The sequence below is a fragment of the Palaemon carinicauda genome, chromosome 30 (assembly GCF_036898095.1).
Source record: "Palaemon carinicauda isolate YSFRI2023 chromosome 30, ASM3689809v2, whole genome shotgun sequence".
Classification (NCBI taxonomy): Eukaryota; Metazoa; Arthropoda; class Malacostraca; order Decapoda; family Palaemonidae; genus Palaemon; species Palaemon carinicauda.
Window position 1 is genome coordinate 70847511 of NC_090754.1, and position 12747 is coordinate 70860257.

The following is a 12747-nucleotide window of genomic DNA, read 5'->3' on the forward strand; positions in this document are numbered from 1 at the left end:
ATCTCACTCTCAAGGCAGTCTTCTTGCTGGCCTTGGCATCCGCTGAGAAAGTGGGTGAGATCCATGGGCTGTCATATGACGTTTCTCATTCGAAGGGGTGGAAAGAAGTATCCTTCTAGTTCGTGCCTTCTTTTGTGGCAAAGAACCAGAACCCGGCGGTCTGGGATCCGAAGTTCGAAGGTTTCTCCATACCAGCCATCCCTAGAATGGGTAATTCGGAGGATTTGAAATTATGCCCTGTCTGAACCATTAGAAAATACCTTGAAAGAACGGCTCATCTCCGCCCAGGCATCAAGAGCCTCTTCGTATCCACGGGTGTTACTAAGAAGCAAGTGTCCAAGAACACCATTTCCTTCTGGTTGAGACAAGTTATTGCCAGAGCCTACATGGAGGAAGGCCTGGCCGTGCCAGGTGCCCCCAGACCTCATGACATCAGAGGCCTGAGCATGTCCTTAGCCTTTGAGAAAAACATGGCAGTGGGTCAGATCCTTCGGGCAGGTACTTGGTCGAACCAGTCGACCTTTACTGCCCATTACCTCAAGGACTACTCGAGGAAGTCCTTAGACAGGTTCTCCATTGGAACAGTCATCTCCGCCCTCCAAATGGTTTAACGGTAAAAGCCCCAGGCTCAATCACGGATAGCAACCGGGAGACACAGGTGGGTTTCCTTCCATCCTACCCGGTTGCTCCCTATCCTCATTGGAGATTACCAGCTTGTACCATTGGATTACACGTTCTTCACAACTACGTTACTGGATGCAACATCAGAAGAAGATTTTCAAAGGGTGAGTACTTAGACACTAACGTGAGCTCTTTGTGTAGTTTCCGTTTTCTAGTATGTACTGTTATTCCTAGGCTGCTTGGCCTCCGCTTACTGGGTCTGTAGGTCAGAATAGTACTCCCGCCTCCTAAAGTATAAGTCTCCTAAGAAAGTAGTTCGAGGTAAGTATTCGTGTTGGAACAAATCAAAAATTTTAAGTAATTTTTATTTTTCCTAACATACTTACCGAGAGCTACTTTCGGGTAATGGCCCTCCCTTCCTTCCCCGAGTGCCTCTCTTCCCTTGCAAGTATTGTGCTACTTCAATAGAACCTACTGGAGATTTCGACCCAAGTGGACATCGACCTAGCGCTAAGCCTACCCTCGGGGCACATTCTTTAATGGCGGGGTAGGCCTCCATAGAAAACGGGATGGAGGGTACCCTACACAAAACTCTGGTCGGTAGAGAGGAGATTACAGGTAACTCCTAAGAAAGTAGTTCTCGGTAAGTATGTTAGGAAAAATAAAAATTACTTAAAATTTTTGATATTCATTGTACAGTAAATGTATTACCTAAATGTAGTAGTGATTGATTAAAAATAAATCAGTATGAGCTTAAAGACTAGGTAAATTTATGAGCATTGTATCCGTCTTCCACTCATATGCACATTTTTGGCTGACAAGCAATAACGAGTCTATTATTATTATTATTATTATTATTATTATTATTATTATTATTATTATTATTATTATTATTATTATTATTATTATTATTATTACTTTTAAGAACAGCAACTACACCTAAACAAATATTTCCTATATAAACTAGAAAAGCTTTAACAAAAGAAGAGGAAGAGAAATTAGATAGAATAGTGTGCCTGAGTGTACCCTGAAGCATGAGAACTCTAACCCAAGACTCTGGAAGAACATGGTACAGAGGCTATAGCACTACCCAAGACTAGAGAACAATGGTTTGATTTAGGAGTGTCTTTCTCCTAGAAGATTTGCCTACCATAGCTAAAGAGTCTCTTCTACCCTTACCAAGAGGAAGGTAGCTACGGAACAATTACAGTGCAGTAGTTAAACCCTTGGGTGCAGAATTGTTTGGTACTCTGTGTTGTCAGGTGTATGAGAACAGGGGAAAATCTGTAAAGAATAGGCCAGACTATTCGGTGTATTTGTAGGCAAAGGGAAAGTGAACCGTAAACAGAGAGAAGGATCCAATGTAGTACTGTCTGGCCAGTCAAAGGACCCCATAACTCCCTAGTGGTAGTATCTCAATGGGTGGCTGGTGCCCTGGCCAACCTGCTACCTACTAAAATCTATCGTGCATTGCCCCTACGCTACATACGTAGTGTTCACATGATTTTAAAACCATTTTAAAGAAATGGCAAAAACATTCATCTTTAGATAGGTTCCTTGTCAAGTTTGAATGCAAGAGTGTGAAATAAGATGACCAAATGTCCATAATGCTTAAATTAATTGATTCAGTCAGTGATAATGAACGTTGTTCAAGAGAGAGAACTCACAATATTTTACCTGAAGTGCTCATGGAGGGAAATTCTCAAGTAGGAACCCCCACCCTCCTCCCCCTCCTGTCTTGTTTCCCTTTCACCAGCCACAGCTTTCCTCACGGGTAAACTCTGAGTTAATTTGTCCATTTCTTTTTTTTTGTTGTGAATTATTAATTTGTATTAATGTCTGAGGTTAGTGGTTATAATTTCCTCCTTAAATTACATTACAAACATTTGGAAATGAGTGATAATGTGTATTTATGCACTTGTGGAACACATCGAGTGAATTGCCTTTATTTCTTAGGGGAGAAATTCGTATAGTTTACGATAATTTTAGGTTATGAGCTCACTCTATCAACATATTAAACTCGTAAACCAAGGTACTACCTTAATGGATTTGGACATTATTATTAGTAATACTGTTCTGGATATTGATGTAATTTTGCCTCAAATTTTTCAGGCCTGGTTGTAAGTGTCAAAGTGGTCCATGGTGAATTAGAACAAGCTACTAAAGAAAACCCGCTACTACTTAAGAATGTATGCATCACTAAGAAATTGGGCTTTTCTGATGTCATCATGCCTGGAGATGTCAGGTTTGTGTTATACTGTATAATTTTTTAACACCTGTAGTACAGTATGATCATTTTTGCTTGATATTTAGGTAAATGTGGAAATTGTTTTGTATTTGTAACTTGTATTTTGTTGATTTTCTCAGTTGGGCAGTGTTTTGCTTTTTATAATTCTTAACTAGAAAATTGATGGTAAGAAGATTTAACATGTGATGAAACCTAAATATTAACTATTCTTGCTTTTAAGTAGTTTGTTATACGGTACCTACATTTTAAGCCACTATGATGGGATGTGAATGAAATTGTTCTGTCCCAAGTTCTGATAGTTTTACTCACTCAGACCTCATCTTTATTTACAAACTTTTCCTCCAATTTACTTAAATTACATTTCTTTGTGTAAGTGAGTACCAGTGTTGAAGCGTATTTTCTCTTATGCTGATGTCTAACTGGATCCTGATTGAGAAATTAGTAGTGAAACAGTTGTTATGCATTGACTAGAAAAGTACTGAGATGGGATATCAGCCTAGACACTGCCATAAGTAGAATATATGTTACAAAATTAAATGTTCAAGACTAGAGTTACTGTACTGTATATAAGTTACACAGGTATTTTGAATGCTCGGAATTTTTGAGTAATTAATTGATGCTTATTTATTGCTACTGTACATGCAATAATTGAAAAAAAAAATCCTTTTGGTTCTAAGATTCATTTATAAAAGGTTTATTTATGAAGGTCAAAGAAAACTTCAGACAAGAAGTTTAAACATGAAGGAACCAAATATTATTGGGATGAAAAGTATGTTGCAATGATCTATGAGAATGATAAGGGATTTTGTTTGTCTTTCATAGGTTCGGTTCACTTGAATGAGACGCAGTCATTTGTATCTTGTAAAATTCTAATTAGGTCTTTCAGTTGTAAAATGAAGTTTATCATTTTATAACTAAAATGTAAATTGGTGAAGTACTGAACAGTTCTTTATTTTATTGTAAATGGTTTATTAGCATAGTGATTGCCTTTTTTTTCAGTAGTTGCTTTGTTTTCTTATACATTACTGTGATGTAAGTGTATTTTCTGTTACTTTCAGAAATGACCTTTACGTAACACTAAACAGTGGTGAATTTGAGAGAGGCGGAAAATCTGTCGCAAAGAACATTGAGGTCACGGTGTCAGCCTTGGATGCTGAGGGACGGCCTCTTGAGGTGTGTTTTATGTTAATGGAATATGAATTTGTATCACGGTTGAAAATATTTTTGCAATGCTATGTATTTTGTTAATGAGAATTACTTGTTGCATTGAGACATCGAATGATGAAAATGATTGGGGGTTTCTTTTCATTCAAGCTGCATGACAAGACTTGGTTTATGATCTTTTAAGAGTTTGAGTTTAGACTCTCCTGTATTTTGTATAGTTTTATTAATGGTAATGTTGATACTATAGAATTCACATAGATTTATATACAATTTGCATATTTAAGAATATGAGAAATTTCCTCTAAGTTGAAGCGAGTAACATTTCTTTTGATATATCAAATACTTGTGCACTGAGTTTTTAATCATTGACATATTTTCAGATTCTCAGTGTAATTCTTTGGATTTCTTTTTGTTTGTTTGTACATGCACTGCTTTTAGGAAGAATTAAAAATAATTTTTGTGCTATGTTATAAGGGGGATTTTCATTTTGATTTAGAACTTCTGAAATATTAAGATCTATTAGTAGTTGTTGGAAGTAAAGTAGCATAGGTTTGAATGAGGCATAGCATATTTGCCTGTTTCTTTACATATACTTAATTGTATCTTTACGAAGCCAACATGTTTTTGTCCTTTTAGTGTATATACAGTGGTATGGGTCATGAAGGAACTACTGAATATGCGTCCATGATCATGTATCACAACAATTCTCCACGTTGGAATGAAAGATTAAAAGTTGCCATCCCAATAGACCAGTTTGGAGGAGCTCACTTGAGATTAGAATACAGACATTGTTCAAGTGAGTTAAGAGTATGTTTTTCGTAGCAATTCCTCTCTCCACAGTAATAGATTTTTTTATACAAAGAAATTGTTTCTATTTTTATCATATGGCTGAAAACACTTTATTGAATTATGTATATCATAAAAAAGTTACAGCATTTTATATTTAATTTATTGTAAGTGGCTTTTTTTCAGCCCTTAACCTTATCTATTCTGGTGCATTTAGTGTTTAATTCTAGTTATAAGGTGATCAAATAATTATTATTGTTCTCAATATTGTACTTTTGGTTACAGCTAGAGAAAAAAATGAAAAGAAACTGTTTGGCTTTTCATTTATACGGCTAATGGACGATGAAGGAGGGACAACCTTACGTGATGGCTCTCACGAACTTTGTGTTTATAAGTGTGATGAACGTGCACGATTAAATAATCCTGCGGAGTACCTGACCATGCCGTTTCTTTCTAAGGAGGCGGTAGATTGCATATATTCTTTACCATTCCAGCGATCCCCCAAAGAATTCATAGTTATTGATACATTACTTTGCTCAACTAAGCTTACACAAAATGGTAAGGATTACATTGCTGTTATTTGTGATTGAAAATTTTTGACTTGTGAAGTTTAACTAAAACTTAGGAATATCTCCATAATGGTCTTTTCCAATTGTAATTTTGAACTCTTCAACCTTTTCTTTTTTTAGCTTTTACCATCTATTCAAAAGGGATTCACTTAATACTAGTATTTGAGAGTTTAGTACATCATTTTTCATGATTGATATAAGTTGTCTATGGAGAATAGCTGTTGTACTTTTGTTTATGATGTGTGTCATTCTTTATTCTTCTTGATTTATAACTTTACACTTAAATTTGTTTTTCAAGTTTGTTTATGACTTCACTAATTTTGTCTTCCAGTTGATCTGCTTTCGCTTTTGAGATGGCGTTCAACGCCAGACGGTATTGGAGAAACTCTGTCGCGGGTTACTCGTGTTGATGGCGCTGAAACTGTTAAGTTCCTACAAGATGTTTTAGATGCCCTTTTTGCCATGTTCTCTACAGATGATGGCAACTCCACTCAGCATTCAGGCCATGTCTTCCAGGCACTAGTAAGTCCTGCATTTTGCCTTAAAATGCTTGTTGATTGAATTATGTCTAGTGGGTTTTGGGTTCAGGGAAAGTATTAGTTGTTGACTATGGTATTGGTGGTGCAGGCAGGATTATGATCTAAATGTTTACTGCCATGTTGAAGAAAACACATTTATTACATTCCTAGTACTGTATTGCAATTTAGTATACTGTAGATTATAATATATAATGAGTACCTAGACAATGCATAACTTGGAAATAATTTAGAGAATTCACTCCAATGCTGTATCTAAAGTGCCATCTCAACTCATTGCGAGGTGTGGATCCTAGGCACTAGCAAAGTTAATCTAAAATTTGCTTTAGCACAGTACATTTATAGTCTATTGTAGTATAATTTTATAAAGTTTCTTATACTATATTAAACAATACAACCATTAAAGACAATCCAAGTCTAATACATGTCATAACCTTTCTAGTTCGTTTATGATTGTAGGAGATAGGAGAGGGATTTCACTTCTATCATAAAGTACATACAGCAAGTTTGAATTGCTGACTTTAGGTGACAAAACTTTACTGTTTTAATTAGTGTTTTAAATCATTATTCCATTTGTAAAGTAATTAATCCATTTTGCTTGGGGCTTGTCACATCATCATCATCATCATCTTCTATGCCACCTTCTCCAAAATGGGTGATTAGAAGGCTTAAATGTGGTACATGATAATAATTTATACATATAAGAGACAAGTATGTATAGTATACATTATATCTAAACTACAAAAATGAATTATTAGTAACTTTTATAGCTTGATGTAGTACCTTAAACTTTTTTTCAAATTATTATCTGGTTACTATGAACGATAGCGCAATTTCTATCAGTATTATATTTATTTTGCCATTTAGTTAGAAATTAACTTCTACGAAAGAAAAAATTACTTTCTAAGAGATGAACAATTAAGATTCATTGAGAATTTTATTATATGTAATATTGCAATATTGATTGCAATATAAATTTTTTCCATACATGACTTAAAAAAGCTCAGAGGCCAAATTATTTGTTTTCCTTTTTTAGTCTTTCTAGAAGAATATTTTTAAAAAAATTCTGATAAGAATCAAGCCAATCCCCACAAACATAATTTTTTAGTAGAAATTTGAATTACAGTATAACATGGTCTTATGGCATTGGCTTGCCCAATTAATATGATCGTGTATGGTATTTGTTCCTACACATATATAAACTCTTGTCCTTTGATAGGAGTATGTTTTTGGCATAAATAGAACTCTGCTTGTAAAATCTTGACGAGGTGTCGGTAGTTATTGGTGGGTGGTGGAGAAGCCCATCCCCTCGCTAGCACTCTGAGTACCCTCCTTGTTTTCAACTGTCAGATAATACACACATGCTTACGGCATCCCCAACTATCTATTCTTAATCTTTTGCTTTTTATTTTAGATACTGTAAATTGGTTGGTTAGCAGATCATTGGATATTAGTGAAGAAATGAGGTCTTGCAGTTGTTTCCTGATAACTGTAACTGGGTAACAGTTGTCTGCACAACCTACCAATATCCACATTCTTCTACCTGTTAGGCAGCATTTCTGTTAGCTATTTGTTCCCTCACAAGTGTGGTCTGGTGATGTCAACATAACCCTGAGGAAGTTAGCTTTCCTTGGACATCATTGTTCTACATTGGAGGGAGGAGTGTCTTCCCATTTTAGGAAGGGCGCTAAGGACGCATCACCCGCTTGAGCAGTCTCTTCATAGAGTTCCATTGATCTCTTTCACGGTTGGAGCGTCGTCACCATTCTGGACGATCCCTTAGAAGGCCAAATTCAAGGTTTTCTTTCTTCACTTCCTTATCTTACTTCTAGGAGATCGTATAGAGGACGTCATTGGAAGAAGTTCCGGTAAGACCGATTGATAGGAGTTGGGTGTGCGTGACTCTTATTGTCTGTTGGAGAGAAAGTGCTGTACCAGTTGGTGTAGAAGGGCTTAACACTTCTTTTCTCTCCTTCCTGGACTGGTCTGAAGGCAGTCTCCATGAGAACCCATGCCCATTGGAGTTCATGTGCACTGTTTGGAATGTACTACCTTCTACACGCAACTTAATCCATGCGCACATGCTCTACATACAGTCTTTTATCATACTGCCCTCCACACATTTTCTTGCAGTTATCGTATAATTGTGTAATAGACACATACACGCAACAGGTGTCCAACAGCATAGGCTTGATGTTCCTTACTTTACACCCACAGACTCTATATAGTCTTTAACATAAGTTACTGCCTTTCACATATAAACACACCAGAATTCCATGTTTATGATCTCCATGTTCCTGACTTCTACGCTCACAGGCTCTGCGTTTAGTTTTTACGTTGTACCTGTGGCCGCGGGGGCATAAAACAATTAGAATAGCGCCAACGTTATCCCTGCGTGTCGTAAGAGGCGACTAAAAGGGACGGGACGAGGGGGCTGGGAACCCCCTCTCCTGTATAGAAAATCCTGTGAGACAGCAACAAAGTACCTTTCAAGCGCATACAGTCAGTCCTCTATCATCTCTGGGGTAAGGTAACACACACACACACCTATGAAGAGAAAACAGCCGGGTAACATTGGTGGCCTAAGGTTAGCCAATTAATGACACGTCCCTTCCCCCGAAATCAATGACCAGTCTAAACATGCGATGACGGATGGCTGACTGTGCGAGCAATGTCTTCACGCGTACAGCTTTTGACATTATCGCTTTCTGTACATACACAAGGTGTCTATGACACAAACCTTGCCACAGTCAACCATGCAGACGATGGTTCATGCGCACAATTGTCTATGCCCGCAATCATCCATGAGCAAGAGCACGCATGATCTATGTTCACACGATTTCCACGCTTTTAAGGATATGCACCTCTTGTTCTAGATTACCCCGGGTGTCCACATTCTGTTAACTCTTGAGCATTTTCAGTGTGTCCAGTCATTACGTGATTATTCTTCTCCTCTATCGGGAACATGTTTACTTTGCCCCGTCATTCTTGCAAAGGACCAAGCACTTTCTCCTTCATAAGGAATTGGTTGCAGGTCCTCATCTTTTTTCCTTCTTCAGAGATTTTCTGAAGTCTTCCAGATAGGCGATGGAAGACATCTGCGTAGAAATCCAGGAGGATCAATCGATAGGATTCACGTATGTGCGGCTTCTACCGTAGAAGAAAGTGTAGTACTGTACTGAGAATGTTTTACATCGGGAAGCAACTTTGTACATTTTTGCCTCATTTGTGTGGGGACTTCTTATGTAACGGAAGCATTCTCATCCTTGAGTATACGTGTTGATATAGTTGCGCACACACATACTACCTTTGCTCTGTTTCTTAAGAAAACAAGCACGCACATGTGCACTGATGGTTGGAATGTATAGCTGTGTTCTTTATCCCTCCCAGGACAATCTCTTTTGGAAGAGAGAAAGAGAAGGTTGAAGTGGTGTCGTAATTTGTCCCTGCGGAACAAACTTCAGTGTGCACCGCTTTTGTCCCGAATTTGTACCTGGGTTTAGCCATACAGTAATCCAAATGCAGTGTCTTCATCTGAGCGCTGCATCTAAACCCATAAAAGAATACTTTGTCTAAGATCTCAAAGTAGCTATGTGTAACCGATGATCTCTCTCCATGATGCAAGTACAGCACTAGCCAGGAGAGGCAGTACTCAACTCTAATTGGTACCTACCAAGATAGTACTCAGCTCTTGAGTGGTATGTGATGTAGGCGTTCACACGCCTGTTAACATCACTCGGCCTCGTATGAGACCAAGTTCTCGGACCCTCTATCAGAATAAAGGACGCCGCCATCTTTCCAGTCCTTCTGACAGTTTCCCAAGAGGCGAGATCATGACCAATCTGAATGCTCTAACGGTCATTGAGACACCACTTCCCTTACTCACTATCATTGGGAAGTTTCCTCATCACCAACAGGCTGTCACACAATGTGCCTATGAGTCGTTGGTTGTCATGATTTTAAGTTTAGCCATCAGGAAACGAAGAAACTAGTTCTTCTCCAGCCTCTTGAGTGCATAGAAGCTAGGAGCATGTCAGCATTTAAGGAGTCAGACCTCCAAATTGTGTCTCTTCCTCTACAGAGATTTGCTCCTATTCCTTTCTCAGTTTGGTGCAAGAGCACAGTAGAAAGAGTTTTTTTAACTGCTGACCATTTAGACATGACTCCAGCTGTTAATAAAAGAAGAAGAAATCACCTATGAAGACCAATCTTTCAAACTCGTACAAGACTTTGTCTGACCTTGCCCCTTGTATGCAGGAGAGAACGCGCTGTACACCACCCAGCACGGGGTATTGGGTAGGTATGAGGTATGGTTGCTCACACTCCTACTACCAGTACTTGGTCCAATATTGGAAAGAGTACCCATACTGTTGGTTAGGATGAAGGCTGATGCATTTGCCCTCCAACTTCTTCAGAGAGCTTCAGAGAGTCATTTTTACCCAGAAAGACAACACCCTGTGACCTTTTCTCTTTGGTGAGAGGAGGAGTCCACGTGTCATGAGACATAGACCTATTTTATAGGAAAAGCAGTGCTGTACCAAAACCCTCCCCTCCCTGGGAAGATATTTTGGTACAAAATAATGTAGCTCACTCTCCTGCTGCCAGTGTTAGGTCTCATGGAAGACCAAGCAAACACTACCAGTCAGGACATTGGGTGCCACCCTTACTCCTCTCCTGCACTGGGACATCTGTGATGTTTCAGCAACCACAAGATTTTGAAGAGCGTCGAAAGAAGCAGCAGTACGTACTAAGAGCGTTTTCACTTGGGAATACAGTTTTGGAATGGCCTTACCTTTGAGACGAGACAAGTTTTTGTATCTTGAAGTTTCCTATCCAGAAAATAAGTTTCAGTACCTGCATAGGAGTGCACATGCTTGTTTTCTCTGTTTGGTTCCGAACATACGCTCCCCTTGCGAGAGGATATGCTCTTCTCTCTTCCCTTCCCTTTTAAGAAAACCAGAGATGAAAACAGATCCAGCCTCCTATATTACTACTGGGCGTGAGTAATCACTATGCAACCACTCACTATGGAAACAATCTTCCACTTGCTGGTCCTACACCACACGATTGGACATCTTGCGATTGGATCTCTCATGCCTGTTCCTCTGTAATATTTAGGTTACAGAACTTCTGGCATCTGCTTTGTTCTGACTTTTCCAATCCAGGATACAGAGGAAAGAGGAACCAATGATCGTTCACATGCTGGCATGGACTATGAGATCTTCCCTTCTCGAGTGCTGAGGTAACCCTTTTGGTCTTCCCTTTGTGATTTGACTTCACGGGAATGGTCTGATTGCATTCTCTTCCCTCAAGACAGGTTTTCTCATATTTTCTCAATCGGCATCAACTACCTGCTGCTATTGGGAACAATGTGATCAAGAACCATGCAATTGGAAACCACACAAACAACTTCACAATTGGAAAACACGAGATCAGACATCTGGCTGATCCCATCTTCCTCTCGGAGGCAACTGCTTCAGACATCTGGCTGATCCCATCTTCCTCTCGGAGGCAACTGCTTCAGCATAGAAAGAGGCTCCTCAGGAGAAATTACGTCTCATCCAGGCAGAGGGTGGAGTATCTGGAGTTGTTGATAGATGCGACAGCAGCAAAGTCCTCCCATCAAATGACTGCATAAGCAGACTCAGATAGGTAGTGCAACCTTTTTGTCTCCCAGCAAAACTACTTGCATGACAGTGGCAACAGCTACTCAGGCATCTCTTGCATTAGGGAATCCTCGAGTGGTGTCCAAAGAGACACAGGTTAGCCACCAATAATCCTCCTCTCCATCTGGTTCTGGTGGAATAAGGAGCAAGGAATGATTTAGTTTAGTGGCTAAATGGTGAGAGTTTCAACAAGGGAAACCCCTAGATGTGCACCACAAAAATCAAAACACCTCTGGTTGTTGGTGTAGTGAAAATGCTTGCATATCAACTGGATGGAAACAAAGTTAGCTCTTGTAACACTGCAGTCATTCCAACAATGTCTGATAGGCCGCTTGGTAACACTACTATAGTGGCATACATCAACAAGGAAGGAGTTACTGTTACAGCACTTCTCAAAGCTGGAAAACTCTTAGATGCTAGACAACCCAGTAGACTGGAATGCTAGGTCCATTTTAGACAAAAGAAATGTAAATGCCAACAAGCTCAGGCAACAAGGACTAGTTGTAGGCGCAGAGTGCTCCCTTCATCCTCTTGGCGAAGAAACTTTTGTCTTTGTGGGATTCTCCATTAATTATTGTCTGCCACTCACCTCAACAAGAAACTTCCTGTGCTTAGTTCCCTAGTACCAGACCTAGCAGTGGCCCTTGAGGATGTCATTCAACTCCCGTGAGACAACGCTAACATCTTTGTTTTCCAGTGCTAACTACCCAAGTCATCGTGGGATGTCATTTCAGTTCAATCCCAAGCAGGCCCCTTTGGACCTTTGGGGCAAGCATCAGATGGAGAGCAGATTCTTAAAGATCATCATCTTCCTGCAGTAGCCTCAGAGAAGCGTGTACACAATTTTCACCGTATTTTAAGTGGATGCAGCCTGTTTAAACCACAGCTACAAAACCTTTTTGTTTGTACAGTTAGACTCATGAAGATCTCTATGAATACCATATTTTTCTAGCTTCGAGGAATGATTAGTTGAGAGTATTGTCCTTCGGCTGAGAATCTGAAAGAACACGCTCGAGCTTGTGCTCACGAAGTCAGAGGAATTGGTTCTACACTAGCCTTCAAAAAGAACCTGTCTGAGTGTAAAGTGTTGAAGGCTGGGGTCTGGAAACTTCAGACAACCTTAACAGTCTACTGTCTGTGGGAATATACCCACAAGT

The 12747-nt window shown here is 39.2% G+C and overlaps 1 protein-coding gene across 3 annotated transcripts in view; it reads left to right on the plus strand.

The window, feature by feature from the left end:
- spg (dedicator of cytokinesis spg) overlaps positions 1 to 12747 on the plus strand; it is a 129089-nt gene that overhangs the window by 46231 nt on the left and 70111 nt on the right. For all 3 annotated transcript variants that reach the window (XM_068354028.1, XM_068354026.1, XM_068354027.1), the window contains exons 12-16: positions 2734 to 2866; positions 3928 to 4042; positions 4670 to 4829; positions 5105 to 5377; positions 5720 to 5910. In XM_068354028.1, the coding sequence (XP_068210129.1) occupies positions 2734 to 2866; positions 3928 to 4042; positions 4670 to 4829; positions 5105 to 5377; positions 5720 to 5910 (872 nt within the window). The remainder of the gene's footprint in view (positions 1 to 2733; positions 2867 to 3927; positions 4043 to 4669; positions 4830 to 5104; positions 5378 to 5719; positions 5911 to 12747) is intronic.